The following is a 24527-nucleotide window of genomic DNA, read 5'->3' as shown; positions in this document are numbered from 1 at the left end:
TGCGAAGGTGCGTTAGGGCCTTAACGAGCGGAACTGCGCGCCCTAAAATGCCGCATGCGTTAGCCGCTACCGCCTCCTCTTGAGCAGGAGGTAGTTTTTCGGCTAGCGTGCACTAATCCGGTGCGTGCGCTAAAAACACTGGTGCACCTTCGTAAAAGGAGCCCTAAATAATATTACAAGAGGATACGGAATTATTAGTCAACTAGTCTTTAAGCCTGTTACATTAACGGGTGCTAGAATAGATGTGTCTGTCTGTCTTTCTTTCTGTCTCTCTGTCTCCTTGGCCGCTGTCTGTCTTTCTCTCTGTCTCCTTAGCTGCTGTGTATCTTTCTGTCTGTCTCTCTGTCTCCTTAGCTGCTGTTTCTCTGTCTCCTTAGCCGCCGTATGTCTTTCTGTCTGTCTTTCTGTCTCCTTAGCTGCTGTCTGTCTTTCTGTCTGTCTCTTTGTCTCCTTGGCCGCTGTCTGTCTTTCTCTCTGTCTCCTTAGCTGCTGTGTATCTTTCTGTCTGTCTCTCTGTCTCCTTAGCTGCTGTCTGTCTGTCTCTCTGTCTCCTTAGCCGCCGTATGTCTTTCTGTCTCCTTAGCCGCTGTCTGTCTCTCTGTCTGTCTCCTTAGCCGCTCTCTGCCTTTCTGTCTCCTTAGCTGCTGTGTATCTTTCTGTCTGTCTCTCTGTCTCCTTAGCTGCTGTCTGTCTGTCTCTCTGTCTCCTTAGCCGCCGTATGTCTTTCTGTCTGTCTTTCTGTCTCCTTAGCCGCTGTCTGTCTCTCTGTCTGTCTCCTTAGCCGCTCTCTGCCTTTCTGTCTCCTTAGTTGCTTCCTGTCTTTCTGTCTGTCTCTCTGTCTCCTTAGCCGCTGTCTGGAGAGCTAGTACTGCTTGAAAAGGGATGTTATGAGGCAGAGATTTTCTTATAGTTCAATTTTAGAGAGATACAATTTAGTATTGTACAAGAATGCTTGACCCCCACGAATCTTCATTCCCTCCCTTGCTGTCATTACCACCTGTTTAGCAAATAGGCAGCCATATAAAGAAAAAGGCAAGTTTGGGCTCTGTGGTCATTTGATACATTCAGTTTTGCATTATATTCTCCTTCGTTTTTGGTATCCACGGAGTAATTGGAGCTTCTTCATAATGTGGACTAAGGGCTTGAGTGTCAGTTTTGTAGCGGTATAGTAAGTGAATTAATGAAAGGAAATCTATATACTTATTTGGGAATTTCTAGCATTTTCTTTATACTTAGCTTAAAACTGAAAAATCAATTAAAAAAACAGACTAGTTTGTTTTCTCTCAGGAAAAAAAGAATTTATGTTCCTCTTGACAAAGGGCATAAGACATTTGGAAGCCACATACTTACATAATAACATAGTAGATGATGGCAGATAAAGACCCAAATGGTCCATCCAGTCTGCACAACCTGATTCAATTTAAATTTAAAAAAAAAAAAATATATATATATATATTTCTTCTTAGCTATTTCTGGGCAAGAATCCAAAGCTCAGCCTGGTACTGTTCTTAGGTTCCAAGTACTAAAGTCTCCGTCAAAGCTCACTCTAGTCCATCTACATCAGTGGTTCCCAAACCCTGTCCTGGGGGACCCCCCAGCCAGTTGGGTTTTCAAGATATCCCTAATGAATATGCATGAGAGAGATTTGCATATAATGGAAGCGACAGGTATGCAAATCTCTCTCATGCGTATTCATTAGGGATATCTTGAAAACCCGACTGGCGGGGGGTCCCCCAGGACAGGGTTTGGGAACCACTGATCTACACCCTCCCAGTCATTGAAGCCATCCCCAGCCCATCTTCCCCCAAACAGCCATATATAGACACCGACCGTGCAAGTCTGCCCAGTACTTGCCTTAGTTCGATATTTATTATTATTTTCTGATTCTAGAGCCTCTGTGTTCAACCCACGCTTCTTTGAACTCCATCACCGTTTTCCTCTCCACCACCTCTCTCGGGAGCGCATTCCAGGCATCCACCACCCTCTCCGTAAAGTAGAATTTCCTAACATTGCTTTTGAATCTTCCACCCCTCAAGCTCAAATGATGTCCTCTGGTTTTACCATTTTCCTTTCTCTGGAAAAGCAAGCAGATCCACCCTTTTACCACCTTCTGCTGTTTTCAGGGCTCAGTGACTCCTTCATATTTTCCAGTGATTTGGCTTGGGACTCTCTTGCCCTTTGCTGTTCACTAACCCTTGCTCTTGTTCCTGTTCTACTCTGTATGCATCTGTTTGCATAGATCAGTGGTTCCTAATTCTGTCCTAGAAGACCACCAGCCAGTCGGGTTTTCAGGATAGGCCTAATTTTTACGCACGGGAGAGATTTGCATATAATGGAGGCGACAGACATGCAAATCTGCTCCGTGCATATTCATTAGGGATAGCCTGAAGACCCAACTAGTTGGTGGGCCTCCAGGACAGGGTTGGGAACCACTGGCATAGATGGATACAGACAGACGGACTGACCCTACACAATATGTGCTCACTTTTGTTTAAAACATGCCTAAAGAGAAAGTCAGTCTAGTAACCATGGAGCCAGTCACATCGTGTATCAAAGTAAAAACAAACAAATTCACCGTCTCGGTCGACAACCCCACTTTATCTTAGTTCCAGCTACAATACTTTCCCTTTTCCAGCCTTATTTACTGTTATCTGTTCACAAAGGAAGCAAAACGTAGAGACAAGCTTCATGAGTTACCCTAGCTTAGCTGCATGTATCAATGCATTAGCAGACCTCTTTCTTTTTAACATACAAAAAAGCCTCTCTTCTTCCGAAGCTCTACTGAGAAATCTTGAAAACCTCCCATAATGCAATGGTGTTTGTAATGCATCTCCCTGGCATGCCAGGCTCTCTCAAGAATACAAAGTTTGTCCTGGAAATTGAGAGCCAGCATGCCAACTGCTGGCACCAGAGCCCAATATCTCTCGACTGTATTTAATTTTTCAGCCAAGTTGCTCACCACAACCTTCCCTGGGACTCCCCGAGACTTAAACAGACCCAGCAGCTCTTTTTTTTTGAAGCTACGCTAAGCGCGCATGCACACTCTTATCTGCATGATCCCTGATCCGTGATCAGTAGGTCTGTGGCCGGCAGGAGTGCGCATGTGTGCATACAACGGTCCTTGCGGTCTTGCCAGCTCCCTTACAGTTCACGCCCAGCGCGGCACCCCCCTCACTCATTGTAAGGAAGTTCTTCGTCGGCGCACCCCCCCACCCCTCCTCGGCGCAACCGAACCCCCGTTGACCCTCCCATCCGACCCTTCCACCGCGAGATGACCAAATACCTCCCAACTCCAGCAGCGTCCGCAGCACTGTAAACACGCTGCTTTGCGGCCTTCTACTGCCCTGATTTCCTCTGCCGCGTCCCTGAGACACGGCAGATGAAATCACGGGCAGTAGAAGGCCACGAAGAAGCGTGCTTACAGTGCTGCGGACGCTGCTGGAGTCGAGAGGTTTGTATGCCGTCTCACGGTGGGAGGGTCAGATGGGAGGGCCAGTGGGGTTGGCTGCATGGCGGCGGCAGTGGCGAGGGAGGAGGGGAACAATGGTTCTACTGCACAGGGGGATGGGAGAGAGGGAGGCAGGCAGGCTGGCTTCGGAGGGTGGGGGTGGGACAAATTCTGGAAGGGGAACATAGGAAGGAGGCACTGGGGGCACTAAGGACATAGGAGGCCCTGAGGGCACTAAGGACACGGAAAGGAGGCACTGGGGGCACTAAGTACACAGGACCGAGGCAATGGGGGCATTAAGGACATGGGAAAGAGACACTGGGAGCACTAAGGACATAGGAAAGGGTACCTAGCCCGTTAATGTAATGGGCTAAAACACTAGTTACCTATAAAATTCAATTTAAATTATTATTTCTCACACAAAGAATTACATTCTCAAGAACCAAGTTACTTGAATTCATTATTTCTCCCATACATCCCTTCACATAGACAACAGGTTAGCTGTAGAAAAAAAAAAAAAAGCAAAATGGGACGCTACTAGGCAAAAGCATTAAGAACATAAGAATTGCCATACTGGGACAGACCGAAGGTCCATCAAGTCCAGTATCCTGTTTCCAACAGTGGCCAACCCAGGTCCCAAGCGCCTATCTAGATCCCAAGTAGCAAAACAGATTTTATGCTGCTTATCCTAGAAATAAGCTGTGGATTTCCCCCAAGCCATCTCAATAATGGCCTATGGACCTCTCTTTTAGGAAATTATCCAAACCTTTTTTAAACCCCGCTAAGCTAACTGATTTCACCATATTCTCCGGCAACGAATTCCAGAGTTTAATTACATGCTATGTGAAAAAATATTTTCTCAGATTTATTTAAAATCTATTACTTAGTTGCTTCATCGCATGTCCCCCCCAGTCCTAGTATTTTTGGAAAGAGTGAACATTCTTTTACTTAGCTCCTAGTTCATGGAATCAACTGCCCAATTCCATTAGATTAGAATCTAATTTTATAGCTTTTAAGAAGCTGCTTAAATCTTATTTTTTTTATACAAGCCTTTGGTAAAGATATACCCAATAAGGATCACATTTATTAGGGTGTTTTGAGAGGCATCCAAGCAATGTCACCGGAAACAAAGCCATATTTTATTTTTAATATGTTCTTATGTATGAACAATTTTGATCTTTACTTTAATTTTTTTGTAGCTTCTTTCTTTTAAATTTTTCTTTTATGTTATTGTAAACCACTGGGAACTGTTGTAAGCTGAAGCGGCATATCAAATTTTAAGAAAACATAATGACAAGATGAGCCCTTTTCAAGATGGTGACTTTTAATACAGAACCTAGATTCAGGCTCCTACGGCCTGGGTTATTCTTCCCTATGGATAAAACAGGGGAAACAAAACCACAACCTCAAAAGCACAGAACTAAGGTGGAATTGTCCCGATCAGAATGGTGCACAAAAAAGTCGTAGACTCAAGTCGTAGAGCCATTTTGGATGAATAAAGGCATTTGGATTTATCAGATGAGTTGAAAGATACTTTTTTGTGCACCATTCTGATTGGGACAATTCCACCTTTGTTCTGTGTTATTCTTCCCTATGTCCACAGTAAATTTCACCTGCCTTGCGCAATCGTGCAAGCTCTTGCTGAAATTTTTCATGCAGCTGGACTAGGACAGACATTTTAAAAGCTTCTCTCCTGCCATGGAAAGGGAAAAATTCATTTGTGAAATGAACCCAGGACCTCTTGCACACAAAGTGAGATTTTTTTTTTTTTTGCCTTGAGAAAGCCCAATGGTTAAGGTCAAAACGGGCTCCATCGGCAGACTTTTGGCACAGTGAGCAGTGCAATCCTCTCCATGCTATCAATGAGATAAGTGATTTGTTGAATTTTGATCACTGAATGAAATTATTCGTGACATATAGGGCTCCTTTTACGAAGGTGAGCAGGCGGTTTTAGCCCACGCACCTGCTCAAGAGGAGGCGGTAGCAGCTAGCGTGCGGGGCATTTTAGCCCACGCTATTCCGCGCGTTAAGGCCCTAACGCGCCTTCGTAAAAGGAGCCCATAGCTTTCAAACCATATATTTTTTGATGGGACTTAATTGAAAAAAAATTCAAAAATGTTTAAAAAAAGGAAAATATTAAAAACAAGTAGTGAATAATTTTGAATGTTTGAATAATGTTTGCTTAAGATAGCATAATAGAATTTAACTGAAGGGTTTTTGGATCGGTGAACAAAACCCCATCCATATTTAAGCCTTTATGAGATTACACAACCTTTTGGCGTGGATTTATCAGATTCTTTTCCTTCAATGAAGCACTTTTGTCAATTTTTAAGAAACCTTCTTTGGGTATCCAGTAGTTTCTTTCCATTTTCGCTATATTTGGTTTTTGGGGACACAACTAGCCAGTCAGGTTTTCAGGATGCCTTTAACGAACATGAATGAGAAATTTGCACACACAGCTTCCATTCCATACAGATTAGAGAGTTGCACGGGGATAGAAATCCCACCCATCCCCATCAGGATCCTCTCTGTCCCCACCCGTCCCCATCAGGATCTTCTCCGTCCCCACCCGTCCCCGTCAGGATCCTCTCCGTCCCCACCCATCCCCGCAAGGGATTACCTCCATCCCCGCCCGTCCCCATAAAAAGCAGCAATTACTTCCGACAGGATCATCAATTCCATAGTTTCTTTTGTGTTTGCGCTGCTGTTTTCCTTGTGGAATCTCTTTGGTGGAACCCTTTTTTTGTTTTCTGTTCAGGTTGTTCAGGTAATTAACTTATAAACCCCCTCTTTTACTAAGGCTGACGTGTCCATTATATTATATGGACGAACCCTGCTTCCAAAGCCTTTCATCCCCGTGGGAGTCCCGTTGGCTAGAGGGGGGTCCCCGTGGGAATCCCATGAGCCAGAGGGGAGTCCCCATGGGAGTCCCGTGGGTTAGGGGGGATTCCTGCGGGACCCGCAGGATTCCCGCGATCCCCATTCCCGTGCAAACCTCTAATACAGATCTCTCTCATGCATATTCATCATGGATATCCAGAATATCTGATTGGCTTGGTGTGTCCTGAAGACTGGTTGGGAACCCTGCCCTAGATCAATGAGTCGAATTCACAGAGAGCGTGATGTGCTTAAGGATTTTCCCCATTTTGTGCTTATGGGAAAAATATTTCATCTAAGGGCCCTAAACACAAAATAAACACAATCTGGTAGTCTTATGTTTTGCAAAACACTCTTCAGACGTAGCTAGGTCCACCTTTTTAAAAAAAACTTTAATCCCTCTTCTGCATTAAAAAGCTTCTCACTTCATTTTGGAGCAAAGTATAGCAAACAGTTTCTTCTCCAAAAGACTGACTGGCAATTTCTTTCATCTCCCTAGGGTAGGAAATGAACCATTCTAGCTGTTCCATTATTTTCTATTCGAATTCTCTTTCTTTTCACTCTCACCACCTTTCATATCTGCAGATTGTCAGAAGACAGCAGGACTCTGTCCCTGTACGGTTAAAATTTTCTGAGACGTCAGAGTTTTGCTGGAGACATTTTGAGGCCTAATTGCAACACACTTCTTGAAGCAGCCTGTCTGCCAGTCTTTTCCCCAGAAAATGATGTTTGCAGACCTTAATGGAGGATTAGAGAGATTGGAAGCTTTATTAAGGATGTTATTAAAGGCCATTCTGATCCTGTACAGACTAGAAGATTTCTTTAATTAGATGTGAAGGCCCCTGCTTGGGAGCTGAGATGTCAGCCTTATGCCAGATTACTCCATGACTCTAGCTCAGCCCTTGTTTGCTGGGGTATCCCCTCCCCCCCCCCCCCCCCCCCCCCGAACAACTGCATCCAAGAGTGTCTTGGTCTTGTACTAATATCTGCCTTGAACCGCAAGGTAATGGCGGAATAAAAATCACTAATACAATGTAATGTAATAATTTCCATTGGTGAGTAGGATGACCAGAATTTAAGTGTTCTATGATGGGAACTGCAAAATAAAGAGAGGAAGGGCTAAAGACGAGATGGAGTCAAGACTGGCAGCACTGGAAAGTGGGATAAGTTCAGATTTTGTCTTCCCCTCTTACATAGCAGAGGTATATGCTGTGCCCTCAAGACATTTCCTCTGGGCATCAGCAGGTCTATTTTTTGGGACAATTTTCAGAGTCACAGCCTGGGTAAAATGGTTTGGCTCCTCTCTGTTTGGCTAAAGGCATGCACAGTGTGGCGCAGTGGTTAAAGCTACAGCCTCAGCACCCCGAGGTTGTGGGTTCAAATTCATGCTGCTCCTTGTGACCCTGGGCAAGTCACTTAATCCCTCCCCCCATTGCCCTAGGTACATTAGACAGATAGGAACAGACAGGGAAAAATGCTTGAAATTCATGTAAACTGTTCTGAGCTCCCCTGAGAGAGCACTATCTAATATAATAAAATGCTAGGCCGCGCATGCGCACTCAAAAGTCGTGTTCTCTGATCCGTCACGGAAACACGACTGCGCATGCGCGGCCCCGGCTGCGGCTTTCAAATAAAAAAAAAAAAAAGTTACACAGCTGCGGCGGCCTTCCTCACCCCCGCCTCTCACTGTGAATGGTACCGGCTCCTCTCTCGCACTGCACCAGGATCGAGAGAGGAGCTGCAGCGGCGGCTTTCAACTAAAAACAAACAAAAAAAATACACAACTGCAGGTCGCCGCTCTCACCCGGCTCCCACTGTGCGGCTGAGCGCTGGCGGCCGGCGAACCCTAATTGTGGGCGGAGGCTTTCAGCTACAAAAACAAACAAACAAAAAAAAACAGCTGAGGGTAACAGCTCTCACCCGGCTCTCACGGTGCGGCGAACGGCGAACCCTAATGAACATTTCATCAAAGGAAACAACCGGGGGCTGTCCCTTCTCGCATTCTAAAAAAAAAAAACAAAAACTGCTGCACACAGGGAAGAAATGCTGCTGCAGCTGCTGTACAGGGAAGTGGGGAGGGGGAGAAATGCTGATGCACAAGGAAATGGAGGGGGAGGGAATGCTGATATGGCTACTGTACAGGAAAGTGGACAAGGGGAGATAAATGCTGCATAGGGGGCAGAAAGAGAGACAAATAGAAAGAAATAGAAAGAAAGACAAATAATAGGAGGGAGGGAGACAGAAAGAAAAGAAGAAAGACACAAGGACAGGGAGTGAGACAGAAAGAAAGAAAGACAGACATACATATATTCTAGCACCCGTTAATGTAACGGGCTTAAAGACTAGTAGAAATATAAAATTGAACATATAGTGTGAAAAGTTTCAGCCTCTGATCACCAGAGCTGGTATTGTGACATCATAATGCCTCATTCCACCAATAAGAGCCAACCTCATCAGTGATGTCACAATGACTCGATTTCTAGAGTGGCGCAGTGGTTAAAGCTACAGCCTTAGCACTCTGAGGTCGTGCGTTCAAACCATGCGCTGTTCCTTGTGACTCCGGGTAAGTCACTTAGGCCCAAATTCTGTAACCAGCGCCTAATGCTAGGCACCTATTTTGGAGGCGACCAATAGATGGGCGCCTATCTCAATTGAATACAAGCCCAATTAAGCTTTTTAAACAGCAATCATTGAAACTTAGGCGCCCGTCATGAAAGAGTGATTCTGTAACAAGGCGCCTCTAAAAATTTAGGCAGCCTTTAAAAAAGTAGGTGCTGTGCATGTTAGGCGTGGGCGTGGCTTCGTGTTAGGCACCTTGTTACAGAATCGCTGCTCTTAAGCGTACTTAAGTGCTCGCATGGGCGCCTAACTTTTAGTTAGAAACATAGAAAAAAGCAGCAGAAAAGGGCTATAGCCCACCAAGTCTGCCCATTCCAAGTATCCCCTCCCCTGAATTTACTCCCTTAAAGATCCCACGTGAGTATTCCATTTTCTCTTAAAATCCGTCACGCTGCTGGCCTTTATCACCTGGAGTGGGAGTCTGTTTCTATAACCATAAAGCCCTATGACCTCACAATGCAGATGTAAAGAGCTTTAGCCAATAGGAAGAGGAGATGCAAATGTTAAGAGCCTTAGCCAATAGGGAGAGGAGGAGATAGTGGATGCTGTGGCCATTTGGCCTTTATCTGCCATCATAGAAACATAGAAAAAAGCAGCAGAAAAGGGCTATAGCCCACCAAGTCTGCCCATTCCAAGTATCCCCTCCCCTGAATTTACTCCCTTAAATATCCCACGTGAGTATCCCATTTTCTCTTAAAATCCGTCACGCTGCTGGCCTTTATCACCTGGAGTGGGAGTCTGTTCCAATGATCCACCACTCTCTCGGTGAAGAAGTACTTCCTGGAGTCGCCATGAAACTTCCCTCCCCTGATTTTCAGCGGATGCCCTCTGGTGGTCGAGGGTCCCATGAGCCAGAAGATATCATCTTCTGACTCGATGCGTCCCGTGATGTACTTATATGTTTCAATCATATCAACCCGTTCTCTTCTTTCCTCAAGTGAGTACAGCCACCTAGAGCGGGCCTATTTAATGGGCGCTTCCAAAATAGGTGCTCAGTGTGATTCACTAAACAGCAGTCAACTGTACTTTGAATGGCGCTGAACGGTGCCTATATAAGCACCTAACTTTTGATCGCTTCTTATAAAATTTGCCTCTTAATCCCCCCCCATTGCCCCAGGTACATTAGATAGATTGTGATCGTACCAGGACCGACAGGGGGGGAATGCTTGAGTATCTGAATAAATTCATGTAAACTGTTCTGAGCTCCCCTGGGAGAATGGTATAGAAAATTGAATAAATAAATAAATATTTTCTCAGATGAATCACAAGATATAATGTTCCTAGAGGCGTGTTTAGGTTTGGTGTGGCACTTGACCATTTCATAAGGCACACAATTTTACCTGCCTCAGCTGATCACACATAACAGTAGATATACACGGGTCCTTTGATAACTATCAAACTATACGTGCTAAAGCAGTGGTCTCCAACTCAAACCCTTTGCAGGACCACATTTTGGGATTTGTAGGTACTTGGAGAGCCTCAGAAAAAAAATAGTTAATGTCTTATTAAAGAAATGACGATTTTGCATGAGGTAAAACTTTTTATAGTTTATAAATCTTTCCTTTTGGCTAAGTCTTAATAATAATATTGTCATTTATAGCCAAAGAGACATATGATCAAGAAACCGTTTTAGTTTACTTTTGTGATTATGATAAACATTCCAAGGGCCTCAAAATAGTACCTGACGAGCCGTGACTTTGAGACCACTGTGCTAAAGGAAGCTGTGTAATTTATAGGTAAGAAGGCTATTTCAAACTTGCTCCCTTCCTTCTTAAGGAGATCCTACCACAATTGGACTACTGTAACTCCATCTACATGGGAATCAACATTGCTCTAATTCACAAACAGCAACTCATCCAAAACACTGCCGCAAGACTTATCTTCAACCTGAGAAAATACGACTCAGTCACAACCTTCATCAAACAAATGCACTGGCTACCCATCTCATCACGAGTAACATTCAAAATATCTTGCATCATTCACCGCATACTTTATGGAAACTCTGCGGCCCCACTCATCCAACTCTTCTCAATAGCATGGTCTACTTCCCACAGAACCCTCAACCAGATGCTACTAAATCTCCCATCCACTAAAGATCTTCACTATAAACGAGTTTTCCACTCCATGCTTACCTTCCTAGAAGTCAAAACTTGGAATGGCCTCACAGAAAAGACCAGAACTGCCACATCATCTTCCGAAGAAAACTGAAAACCCATCTGTTCAATACTTAATCTCCTTTACTCTCTCTTCTCTCCCTTTCCCTTCCTCCTCTCTCCCCTTCCTCTCCCTCTTACCTATCCACCTCCTCTCTCTCCCTCCTCTTTCTCTCCCCCTCTTACCTCTCTTTACAGTCACCTTGAGTCTGTATAGGTATGAGTGACGCACAAATAGAAGATTAGATTAGATTAAGTCTCTGCATACCACTTCTTTCCCCAGCTGGCCTCCCTTATATTCTTCTTATTATTATTTATTTGGTTTTAATTTTTCAGTAGTAGCTCAAGGTGAGATACATTCAGGTGCATCGAGTATTTCTCCCTGTCCCTGGAGAGCTGATGGTCTAAGTTTGTAAATGAGGCAATGGAGGGCTAGGTCATAAAGGACAGCAGCAGGATTTGAAACTGGGCTCGAACCCTAGGTTCTGCCTTATCAGATACCTCCCCCTAACTCCTTGCCCACATGAGTTCACTTGGGGAGTTCACTTAGAGGCTGACTGAATTTTGGTTTCGGCACGGAAATTGGCCTGAAATTTGTGTTTGGTCATGTTTCAGTTTTGGTTGAAGGTTTATTGACTTATTTAAAATCTTTATAATCGGCTCACAATAAAAAATATATATCATCAGTAAAACAAGACATAACTATCAAAATAAATCAAACCAAAAGAATCATCCTTTCTAATTTAATTTTACTGTCTTCTTCAGGGTCTTACTCCACCATCTCACAGCTAATGAGGAGTTCTGGTATTAATTAAAAGCTCGAACAAAGAAATGTGTTTTAAGTAATTTCCTAAACTGTAACACATTTTTACAGAATCTTATTACTCCGGGTATCTCGTTTCATAAAATAGGACTTGCAACAGAAAAGCAGGATTTTATAGTACCGACATTTCACTTCTTCTCTTTTTTCTATGTTTAATAACATACCAAATAAGATACCAAATCATTTTCGACTCTAACCAAAATTCCGTGTGCCCCTCCTCCCTTGCAACTGTCAGAGCGAGTCCTCCCAGGCCAGCCCTCCCTAAACCATCTTTACAGTACTCCCCCTTTACAGCAGCTCCTGATTGGTGTAGCCCGACTTTACTACAGGAAGAGGCGGTCGGAGCAGACCGCAAATGAGCGAGTCCACGATTTGCGAACCGTGAATTCGCGGGGGAACACTATACTGTATAGAATAGCGCTTAGAACAGATTCCCGTGTCCAGCTTCAGACATGAGAATTTATGCCTGCTGAAACCCGGTGTAGCTGCTGGAACACAACCAATGGTACTTGGAGCCCATAAATGATCTTATTCATTATACCAAGCCAATGGAATCGACTGCCGCTCCCCCCCCACCCCAGGTCAGATCCCTTGAATGATTCCTCAACTTTAGGAAAGCAGTAAAAACATAACTCTTCACCTAACTCCCCTGTCCACAACCGATGGATCACAAAGAAATATATATTAATACAACATCCTTGGTAAGTGTCACATTAGGAAAACTGTATTAAAAAAATCCTACACTGTATTTATGGCAAATTTAACCTGTATACTGTCTAAGTGTGTCAAATTAGGATAAAGCGTGCAATGGGAAACTTGTACTGTAAGCCAAATCGTAACCTGTAAACTGTATATTATGAATATTAGTATAAGACCCTTCGTATGCGTCAAGTTAGGATAAAAAGTTGTATCATAAACTTGTACTGAAATTATGGCAAATCATAACCTGTTACTACTATTAATTATTTCTTTAGCACTACCAGACACACGCAGCACTGTACAGAGTCACAAAGCAGAAGAAAACAGTCCCTGCTCGAAAGAGCTTACAATCTAAACAAGCAAGACAGACAAACAAGATGTCATGGATATAGTTAATCAGCTGGCTGGGTTGGACGGCAGAGGGGAGTACAGGACGATCGAGCCATTGTGACATCACTGATGAGGTTGGCTCTTATTGGTGGAATGAGGCATTATGACATCACAAGCTCAGCTCTGCTTCCCAAAGACTGAAACTCTTCATACTACTGCTATTAATTATTTCTATAGCGCTACAGACATAAGCAGCATTATACAGAGTTACAATCTAAACAGCCAAGACGGACAAACAGGATGTCAAGGATACAGTTAAGGGGAACGGTTAATCAGCTGGCTGGGTTGGAGGGCAGAGGAGTAGGGTTTAGGGTTGAAAGCTATATAAAAAAGGTGGGGTTTCAGTCTGCTTTTAAACAAGGGAAGTGTCTTGACGGACAAACCTGTTAACTGTATATTATGTATGTTTAACTTGTAACCAGTTCTGAGCTCTTTGGGGATAACGGGACAGAGAACAAAATAAAGAAATATAACAGGGTTGGGAAACTTCATGGCGACACCAGGAAGTATTTCTTCACCGAAAGGGTGGTTGATCATTGGAATGATCTTCCACTGCAGGTAACCGAGGCCAGCAGCATGCCAGATTTTAAGAAAAAGTGGGATAAGCATGATGGATCTCTTCATGGAAGAAATTAGGAGGGTGGGTCATTAGAGTGGGCAGACTTGGTGGGCCGTGGCCCTTTTCTGCCGTCATTTTCTATGTTTCTATGTATACTTTGGGAACGCCCCTGGCTCACCCATGCCCCTCCCCTGACCATGCCACCTTTGAGCCGCACGCGAGACATTTTAGGTGCACAGTGACACAAATAGCGCATGGCCGGATCCGTGCATAAGCCCTAATTAGTGCCAACTGAACATCAATAATTGATTGTTAACGGCTCGTTAACTAATTAGCTCGCACATGGATCGGAGATCTGCGCCCACATTTGGTTGACCTTTACAGAATCCGAGGGTCAGTGTACCTTACCTACTGCCTTGCAGTTCTTGGACAAAGTGTCCATCTCGTAGCCCTCATAGCACTCGCACTTGTAATCCCCTTTGTAATTAATGCAGATCTGGCTGCAAGCATCTGGATTCTCACATTCGTCTATGTCTGCAAAGGAGAGTTTGAAAGCCATCAATAAGAGAAATCAAAAAGCTTGGACAGGGCAATGCAGCGGGGGACTAGAAATACGCCTCTGTACAAGTGAAACATGAGGGGAGCGCCATTTGCATGCAAATTACCTCCGCACGTCTTTTTGTCCAAAAGCTTGAATCCGGGAGGACATTCGCATTCATAACCAATCTTCAGGTCCCTGCATATGTGTGAGCAGCCGCCATTGTTCAGGGAGCATTCGTTAAGGCCTGGAAGAAGAATGCAGACTTCCTCAGAAAAAGAAGTTTGTTTTAGACCGGCAAGGGAGTGGGGGGGAGGGAATGAAGTCTACAGCACAAAGGGCAGGAGTGAGCGCACTCTTGTCTTCAAATGTGAAAAACAAACACTTGGATCCGTTTTTAGAACAAGTCCGAGCCTGTCTTGTCTTGTGCGCCGCCACCAAGTTGCCCAGGCCTCAGAATTCAAACCAGGAGTCACAGGGCTAATAAAGGCTCAAGCATTAAATTCATACAAGTCAATCTTATAAAGCTGGCGCCTAAATTTAAGTGAAAATAGTGCACCCAGCTTAGACCAGTAACACATATGTGCCAAATTGGCACCAATAATTGGCGTTTACACGTACAAGAGCGGGGCGCTGTTCTGTAAACAGTGTTCCTAAGTCACTTAGGGCCACGGTCTTGACTAATTTTCAAGTTGGAGCCACTTTAGATCCAAATGAGGTGAGGGAAAGCCCCCAAATATCTTCCCATGCGAGGTCATGACACTGCAGATTAGTGTGCATCAACATCATCTAACCGGTGACGGGACAAAGGCGCGCCGACATTTGCGAGCAGACAATTGAGCGCAAAACTGCAGCACGCCGCCGTAAAAGCTTATTTTAAAAGGCTCCGACGAGGGGTGTGTGGGGTGGAACCCCCCCACTTTACTTTAATAGTGTTCGCGCTGCTGTGTTGGGGCAGCTTAACTTTTCCCCTAAAAAACAGGTAAAAAGCTTCCTCTATAATGGGGGGTTACTACCCCCCAAAACCACCTCCAACGGCAGCGCGAACACTATCAAATAAACCCGTTGGAGCCCTTTAAAATAAGCTTTTACGGCAGTGCGCTGGAGTCTTGCGCTCAATTGTCAGCACGCCTTTGTCCCGCGCGCTTATGACTGTGAACCCATCTAACCCCCCAATCCGCCTTCAGACTTTTTTTTTTTAAGTTCAAATATTTTATTGAAAAATTTTCCCATATAAACAGTTAGACAGTAGAATACATTTCTCAAAATATTTCCACGTAACGCCTTCGGACTTTTTATTGAGGGTAGCCTCAAGGAGGTGAGCATTTCCAAATGTCTACTGAGAAATGCCTTGTCCTTCAAGCATGTGGCCTTTTCCTTTCAGACACGGTCTTGATTAGGGCCACCCCAGAGGTTTCCAAGGGCTGCCATTGGCTCCCGGGCCAGGGTTAACAGATGCCCGGATTTCCTCGGACTTGTCCTCCTTTTTGAGGACATGTTTAGGAGTCCGGACAGCTTTTCAACACCTGGCACTTTGTCTGGTTTTGAAAAACTTCCTTGAAATCATGTCGGGCAGGAGCGCATCCGCGCATGTGCGGATACCAAGCGATGACATCACACGCATGCGAGTGTGACATTATCGCGTTGTATCCACACATGCGCAGATGTCCTCCTGCCTGATGAGAGCAGGCAGCCGGGGGGGGAGGGGGGTTGAGGCGGGGCTAAGGCTAGATAGGGGGTGGGGATAGATGGAACTGGGTGGGCGGGTCTAGGGGTCCGGATTTTACTAAATTAAAATCTGGTAACCCTACCCTGGGCCTTGCACTGAAGAACACTGGGGAGACACATGGTTATGTCATGGGCATGTTGCCAAGCAATGCACACAACATAGAATACTATCAAGTTGCATGCACATTGCACAGCACACTCAAGCTTGCCCACTTACTTGTCATAAGTAGGAGCTCCTAATTTTTCGCTCACCAGTGTGGCTTTGCCACTAGCATTCTATAACAGCTTAGATACACCTGTAAGAATTAATGCTATTATCACCCTAGTCCCTGTCACAGGAGACAAATCTGGCTGGACTAACTGGAAATCTAACCCAGTGCTTCTCAACCCTCTCTTGAAGGCATCCCTAGCCAATAAATATGCAAGCCTCTCTCATGCATATTTGTAGGGATGGAGATCTGATAAGTTCTGATCCAGGACATCAGAACACAGGCAGGGTCAACACACAGGCGGTTCTGAACGCAGGCCAGGTCGGCACACCGACCTAGGCCCTGTGTGTGGATCTAGACCTGGGTTTGGTTCTGAGGCTCTGTTTCTCATTTCCTCTCCCTCCTGCCACGTATACATTCTAAGCAAGGACAAGGGTTGCACCTTGAGCAGAAAGCTGAGGCATTCCCCCCTCCCTGACTCTTGCCACATATTAACCTGACATACATTTACCCTTTTTCTCTTATCTTGTTTAAGCATCCCTTATATGGGCAACAATCAGACTTTGCCTGAGCAAGGCTAATCAAGAGAGCTTAAGAAGCATGCATTATAACCTTTGGACTGTCACATGCCATAGTAAGATTTGAGACATATCAGAAATGTACACATTGGGAATCACTTTATTGTAACTGTTATTATGTATTCATATGTCACGTGAGATAGTAGCTTTGAGAAACACATGAAATATGTAAACAATAAGTTACCTTGGTCTAATCCTCACTAAATGCATTATGAAATTATAACCTTGTAGAGCATTAACTAAGTAATTAATGGAGATATGATTCTCAATAAAAAGAGGGAGAGACCATTCATTTGGAGCGCCTCTTCCCGACTCTAAGATTGTGTGTATGTGTGTTTCCTTTGTGGGGCATTCCTACACATATTCAATGTGGTAGTCCCTGAAAACCTGACTGGCAAGATGGGTCTCCAGGAGAGAGTTGAGAAGCACTGGACTAGATGATACTCAAGATAAGTATGATTATATCAGGCACCATGGCCAGCAACTCAGTACAGCTGCTGTAATATTCCTACTTCAGCTGTCAAATTCTTACATGTCACAATTGCTACAGAAAGAAGTGGCTACCTAACGCTGTAAACAAGACTGCTCCATAGCCGACTGAACTAAGCATCTCGGGTAGTCAAAGTATCATATCTAGTACTTGAAAGAGTAGTAATCCATGGTACTTGATGGGGGCATAAGGGTGAGATTTAACATGGACCTAGAAGGGTTAAATTTGAGTGAGGGTGAGTTGGGTTGGTTGGGATGAACAATGGGGTGGGTGTTAGGTTTTTCTGTTCACTGCATTGGGGCAAGGCAGCACATATAAAACCAAAAGACAATTTGCCCGATATTCAAATAAAATCCAGGGGCGTCCCTATAATGAGGCCAACCGAGGCAGCACTGTTGAGGGAGCAGCATCTTGCCTTCCTGCTGGTCGTCTCTCTCTGCTGCTCCCCTTCCCGGCATCTAATGTTTTCACCCTACTCCCCCCACTCCCCCAATCGGCATTTTTCCCATTCCACCTCCCTCTCCCCCTCCCACATCTACCTTCATTTTGTTATAAAAGTCACCGGGCGGCGGTAACGATTCACAGAGCTACCCTGCTGCCAGCCTCGGCATCTTCTCTCCACTGCAGCTTGGCCTCTCTGACAGCTTCCTGTTTTCGCTGGGGCAGGCCGCAGTGGAGAGAAAATGCCGGGACCATCAGCGGGGTAGCTCTGTGAATTGAGATTGCCGCCTGGCAACTTTTACGACAAATTGAAGGTAGATGCGGGGGAGAGGGGGGAGAGGGGGGTTGGAATGGGGAAAATGCCAATGGGGGGAGAAGGGTGAAAACAGAAAGCCTAATAGTTAGGTCGGCCCTTATCCCACCCCCATTTTGGATGCTTGGTGGGGGAGGGATGGGCACCAGCTCATCCCTCACCTCAGGCAGCAGATTGCCTTGAGGTGCTCCTGTTTGCTGGTTATACAGGTAATACTGGGCCCCAAAAAAAGGGCCAGGTTTGGAGCAAAGTGGGGGTAGGCCGCAAAATTATCTAGATAGTAAGGATGTTCAGCTGCTATCCAGAAAACCTATCTGTTTAATTTAGGCCTTCTGTATGGTATTCATGATTTCTATGTATTCAGTACCATTGCTCATATGGGCAATAGTGCTGATGTTAATTTAAATCCAACAAACCCAGACTCCAAATAATGTGCAGTAAATATTTTTATGATCCTCTGTAGGCTTGATTTTCTCCTTATGCATTTCATTTAGAGATCGCATAAGCCATTTTCTTCATTGGATCGTTTTTGCTTTTTATACGTGATATATGCCATTTCAATGTGATTTCTTAAAATAACAACTTATCTTTTTATGTAGAAAATTCTAATTAGGGAGCGCCTCCACCGACATCAGGAAAATGGCTTATGCGATCTCTAAAAATATTTCATGCATATTATTTGGTGTCTGGGTTTGTTGGAGATAGAGATATAGTATTGATTGCCCAGAAATTAATAGCCTGTTATTATAGCTAGATGTTAATTTTAAAGCACCAGCACTTAAAATGTATGCAGTTATTTTGATGGCTGATAATCTGGCCCAATAAATCACCCTAAAGCCAGAGGGAATGTGAAGCCTCCGTTGCCACACCTGATCCTTTGCTTTTCAGAATGGAAGGAGGTTGGTTAGGAGGCCAGAGGATTGGCCTCCTCAAACTATTTTTTCCAGTATTTGATTCCCTCGTTTGAGGTATTGTGAAGTGCATTACGTGGATTTTATTTATTTTGGTTCACAAAAATATTTGACTGATTTCTTGATGAGCCGCAAAGAAGTCTCCATTCAAGGCAAGGACTTGTATATAACTACGGTGGCTACTTCTGAAATTTGGTTGGATTTAACCAAAGCTTTTAGTTCACAGGAACTTCCCTGCGGCATTATCAATGGAAAGCTGTTATTTAATGTTTCCAAAGAAAATCAAAGGCTTTTGTTTGAACAGTGTTTTTCATAATTTCATGGTATAAGTGTAGGAAGAGACTTGGATTTTACCATCGTATGATTGACAGGAGATTATTTCATTTTTTGAGAAGATATTATGGAAATGATAGAAGATTTTTTAAATTAAATTCATTTTATTAAAGGGAAACACGTTTCTATTAGTTTATTGTATTTTTTGTAATTGGACATATATTTGTATTTATTTAACTTTTGCTATTACGTTGAAATTGAGTTTATAGTTTTTGATATTTTTTGTTTTCACCAGGTTATTTTTATGATGTATTAATTTTTGTAAAGCACTTTGATGTATCTTTAAGTTCTTGATATCCTGCCTTACAAGAAGTTACCTCAAAGAGGTTTATAAAAGATACATAAAAAACTAACCAAATATATATGTAGAATTAAACTTGCATTGTCAGAATAACCATATTTGAATTCTGGGGCTCAAATGGAGACACCACAAACCAATTCAGAAGTACTTTAACAGAAAGCATGATTATGATCAAAGAGGTCAGAGAGGTTTTCTTAGAAAAAGGATCATTCCCTTTGCTCCATAATTGGGAGAAGAACCAAAGGGCTATTTTTTTTTTTTTTGCACTGTGTAACAGAAAACATCATTGCACAAGGTTCTGTAGGAACAAATGGAGAAAGCACGCAGATTATGGCATGTATGTGCGCTAAGGTAGTGTGGGGGTGTACCTTTATGGCTGGGGGCAGTTTGCAGGGTAGTAGATCAGTTGTGGGGGGAAAGAGAGGAATGATTTGAGGATTGATTTTGGGGGATTGAGGCAATAGAGAAAAGCCAGAGGCAATTTGAAAGGAGGAATTCCCTAACTATTAAGTTTCAACTGCAAATTTCTATGATCTGCAAACTAGAACTCCTTATCATTCAGAAATGCACTGGATCTATCAATCTATCTATCTATAGGTTAAATATATATTTTTAGTGGGGCTTATTTCTCTAGAACCCCTGATCTGATTTGGCCTATTTTTATCTATCTATATCGCTTTCTATCTATAGGTCCAATATATTTTTTTAGGGGGGCTTATTTTTCTAGAACCCCTGATCTGATTTGGCCTATTTTTATCTTTACTGGAAGTTTCTTTACCTATACTAATGACTGGGGAGTCAAGTCAGAGTAGTTTTCAAAGACTTCCGTAATGGATTTGAAATACAGATTCGGATGGATTCCACTGTGACTGTTGTCAGCCTCCTAGCTGCTTGGCTAGGGTATCATGTTTGCATTATTACACTATTACATATGTATACTATGTATTACACAAGATTACAGTTAACCATTCTAACGAAGTATGCTACATTTTTTAATTCAATTTGTCTCTTCATCCGTCCCCCCTCCCACCAACATGCCAAGTTTCATTCCATTCGGTTAACATTTTCAGACAGAATGCTATTTTTTCAGTGAATTTTTCTTTTAAAGAATTCTTGCCAACTTCTGTTGGGTTGTAAAGAAGAAAGAAGAGTTGAGAACTAGAAACTGAAATTCAGGATTGAACAGACACAACTGCCAGTTGCTTTGTTTCTAGATCAGCATATCACAAACTGTGGTGCCTCCTGAGATTTCAGGCGTGCCGCGAGACGCTGGGGAGAAGAAGCGCCGACATGCCTATCGTGGCGAGAGGCACATCCTGTAGGCAATCAGCCTGCGCCAGTGCCTCTCCTTCTTTCCGTGTATCCTCCCTTCCGGCATCCCACCCTCCACTGGCGGCTCAGGGCCCATCTGGAGGGCCGTCACGGTTCATAGACAGTAACGCGGAAGACAAAGGCGCGCGCCGACAACTGAGTGCAAGATGGAGGTGCGCGCCGAAGAAAAAGACTGTTTTTAGGGGCTGCGATGGGGGGTTTTGTTGGGGAGCCCCCCCCCACTTTACTTAATACAGATCGCGGCGGCGTTGTGGGGGGTTTGGGGGGTTGTAACCCCCCACATTTTAGTGAAAACGTAACTTTTTCCCTAAAAAAAGGGAAAAAGTTACGTTTTCAGTAAAATGTGGGGGGTTACAACCCCCCAAACCCCCCACAACACCCCCAAAACGCGGCGCGATCTGTATAAAGTAAAGTGGGGGGTTCCCCCCCCACAACCCCCATCGTAGCCCCTGAAAACAGTCTTTTCCTTCAGCGCGCACCCAGTTGTCTGCTCGCGCCTTTGTCCCGGCGCGCTTTTGACCTGACACTGGCCGTCACACATGCGAGGACACTGATGTGATGTCACGTGCATCGCGTCCACATCCGCGCACTTCCAGATGCCTCGAGTCACGGTCACTACTTTTCGTGTGCCAGGGCTCGACACAGTTTGCGAGACATTGCTCTAGATCAGGGGTAGGGAACTCCGGTCCTCGAGAGCCGTATTCCAGTCAGGTTTTCAGGATTTCCCCAATGAATATGCATGAGATCTATTTGCATGCATTGCTATCAATGGAGATTCATTGGGGAAATCCTGAAAACCCGACTGGAATACGACTCTCGAGGACCGGAGTTCCCTACCCCTGCTCTAGATGTAGTGATGTAAAAGCACGAGCAAGCTGTTAATTGCAATTCAATGGAAAGCTAATGCACCACAATTACTGCAAAGCAGGGCTCTCAAAACCAGCTGTTTTCGGCAAAGAGAAACAACAGTGCATGGAGGCTTGATCAGGACCACTAGCGCTGATCACAAAGGAGATCTGAAAGTAGATTATTCCTAGCGAGAAAGCCAGCTGCTTGCTGCTCTTTAACAAACACCTCGCTCCCCCTTCCTCCCCCATAAACCGCTTGTGCACGTGAGCCCAATTCCAAAAGAAAAGAATAAAAAGGCGAACCACTTAAAACCACACAGTTAGGTAATACCTGAATGTGGTTAAGCTGCCTTTCTCTCTCCGCAGGGCCCTGAAACACGCCTTGAAGCAGAACAGCCAGGGTCCATGCCGTACACACTGTTCTTTCCATTAAGGGCTGCAAATCTACTTGAGGATCGGAATGATCTTTTATATTCAACCTAACGCCATACCTCTTCAAAACCTGCACGGCGTGAAATATGTTCTCTCTGAAGTCTCGTCAACCCCCCCCCCCCAAAAAAAAAACAACAAAAAAAAACCTAGGACATTTCCTTGGAAGTCAGGCATGCAAGGGATAATTTTGTAACAGGGTGCCTAGGCCGTGAAACGCACTGTACAACCCACTCAATCTTACATTCATTGGTGCCCTGTTTTTGACAGATCGGTTTCCATACAATTTGTCTCTCTTTTTTTTTTTTTTTTTTTGGAAGTCTCATGGATCTCACACTGCGGAACAACCTCCCACTGAATTTGAGGCAAGAATCTTTATTTCAAAGATTTAAAGTAGGACTAAAAAACCAGTTTATAAAGATTAAGGCCTGGATTCTCTAACTGGTGCCGTTGTCGGTGATCGCCTGAAAGGTGGCCGCCAATCGCGCGTCAATCACGTGAATGCGCCGGTAACAGAACTGCGCCTCCGGCAAAGGTGGGCACTTGTAATGTAGGCAAGGGTTTTCCAGGCCTACATTTACGGTGCCTTTAATGTGAATCGCGCCTCCGCGGGTGATTTAGACCGCCTGATATCACGTCCTGCTTTAGCCACACTTACAGTGGCATTAGGCCACCTAAAGCACCTACCTGGCGCTGATATTTAGATGCTGGTAGGCACCTTGAAACTCAGTTAAAAACGTCAGTTAAACAGCCTTTTTTTTAACTGAGCTTAGAGCAGGGGTGTCAAAGTCCCTCCTCGAGGGCCGCAATCCAGTCGGGTTTTCAGGATTTCCCCAATGAATGTGCAGGAGTTCTATTTGCATGCACTGCTTTCATTGTATGCTAATAGGTCTCATGCATATTCATGGAGGAAATCCTGAAAACCCGACTGGATTGCGGCCCTCGAGGAGGGACTTTTGACACCCCTGGTTTAGAGAATCTGGGTCTTAGTGGCAGTGTACACAGATAAGAGTGTGGACATACAATCTGAACTGTTAACTTTCTTATTTTTTTTGTATGTATTTGTGTCTTGTTTTTATTCTTAATTTTACATTGTTGTAAACCCCCCACTGTAGTATACCAAATAATAAACTTTAAACATGTTGCAACCTAAGGACCATGGCCTGAATAAAGTTATCCCAGGAAAAGCAGGTACAGAAGTTTATATTTCCTCCAGGGAACACCTACGTTGATATTGCCCACTTTTGCATGTGTTTATGCTGGGGCAATTTGAAAAGAACATAGGAACAGCCTTACTGGGTCAGACCAATGGTCCATCAAGCCTAGTAGCCCATTCTCATAGCGGCCAATCCAGTCCCTAGTACCTGGCCAAAACTCAAGGAGTAGCAACTCAAAGAATAGCAAGATTCCAGAACTGAGATTGTGATGTCATAATGCCTCATTCCACAATACCTCAGAGCCAACCTCATCAGTGATGTTACAATGGCTTAATTGTCCTATACATGGCTCATGTAAGAACATAAGAATAGCCTTACTGGGTCAGACCAGTAGCCTGTCTTGAGGGTGGCCAATCCAGGTCACTAGTACCTGGCAAAAACCCAAAGGGTAGCAACATTCCATGCTACCGATCCAGGGCAAGCAGTGGCTTCCTCCATGTCTTTCTCAATAACAGACTATGGACTTTTCCTCCAGGAAATGCCCAAACCTTTCTTAAAAACCAGCTACGCTATCCACTCTTACCACAACCTCTAGCAATGCATTCCAGAGCTTAACTATTCTCTGAGTGAAAAAATATTTCCACGTATTGGTTTTTAAAAGTATTTCCCTGTAACTTCATCGAGTGTTCCCCTAGTCTTTGTCATTTTTGACGTAGTGAAAAATCGATCCACTTGTACCCGTTCTACTCCACTCAGGATTTTGTAGACTTCAACTGTATCTCCCCCCTCCCCCCCGCCATCTCTTTTCCAAGCTGAAGAGCCCTAACCATTTTAGTCTTTCCTCATACGAGAGGAGTTCCATCCCCTTTATCATCTTGGTCGCTCTTCTTTGAACCTTTTCTAGTGCCGCTATATCTTTCTTGAGATAAGGAGACCAGAACTGAACGCAATACTCCAGGTGAGGTGGCACCATGGAGCGATACAGAGGCATTATAACATTCCTAGTCTTGTGAACCATCCCTTTTTTAATAATTCCTAGCATCTTGTTTGCTTTTTTGGCCGCTGCCACACATTGGGCAGAAGGTTTCATGGTATTGTCTACAATGACACCCAGTTCAGCACATAAAATGTTGTTCTGCACACAAGTCCCTTATAACATTATCACCAAAGGTACCATCTGTCTCTGTTCCATGTCTCAGGGCTATTGCTCACTAAAAATGTACTTTCCACATTGCATTTTGAGTATAATTGTTGGAAAGTTTTCAAGGAAGATTATCTTCCAGATCCCCTAATGGGCTACTCAACTCACTCCCTCACCTAGTACACCTCAAGGCCCAGCGCGAAGGAGGCA

The 24527-nt window shown here is 44.2% G+C and overlaps 1 protein-coding gene across 5 annotated transcripts in view; it reads right to left on the bottom strand.

The window, feature by feature from the left end:
• The window catches only part of LRP8 (LDL receptor related protein 8), a 390473-nt gene that overhangs the window by 69403 nt on the left and 296543 nt on the right, over positions 1-24527 (bottom strand). For 4 of the 5 annotated variants that reach the window (XM_033917171.1, XM_033917172.1, XM_033917169.1 and 1 more), the window contains 2 exons: positions 14234-14353; positions 13977-14102 (listed from right to left, as the gene is read on the bottom strand). The exons of the other annotated variant lie outside the window; for it this stretch is intronic. In XM_033917171.1, the coding sequence (XP_033773062.1) occupies positions 13977-14102; positions 14234-14353 (246 nt within the window). The remainder of the gene's footprint in view (positions 1-13976; positions 14103-14233; positions 14354-24527) is intronic. 5 annotated transcript variants of the gene reach the window in all.

Source organism: Geotrypetes seraphini, chromosome 12 (assembly GCF_902459505.1).
Source record: "Geotrypetes seraphini chromosome 12, aGeoSer1.1, whole genome shotgun sequence".
In the NCBI taxonomy this organism is placed as follows: Eukaryota; Metazoa; Chordata; class Amphibia; order Gymnophiona; family Dermophiidae; genus Geotrypetes; species Geotrypetes seraphini.
Note: the sequence above shows the minus strand (reverse complement) of the source record. Positions and strands in the feature narration are given on the sequence as shown.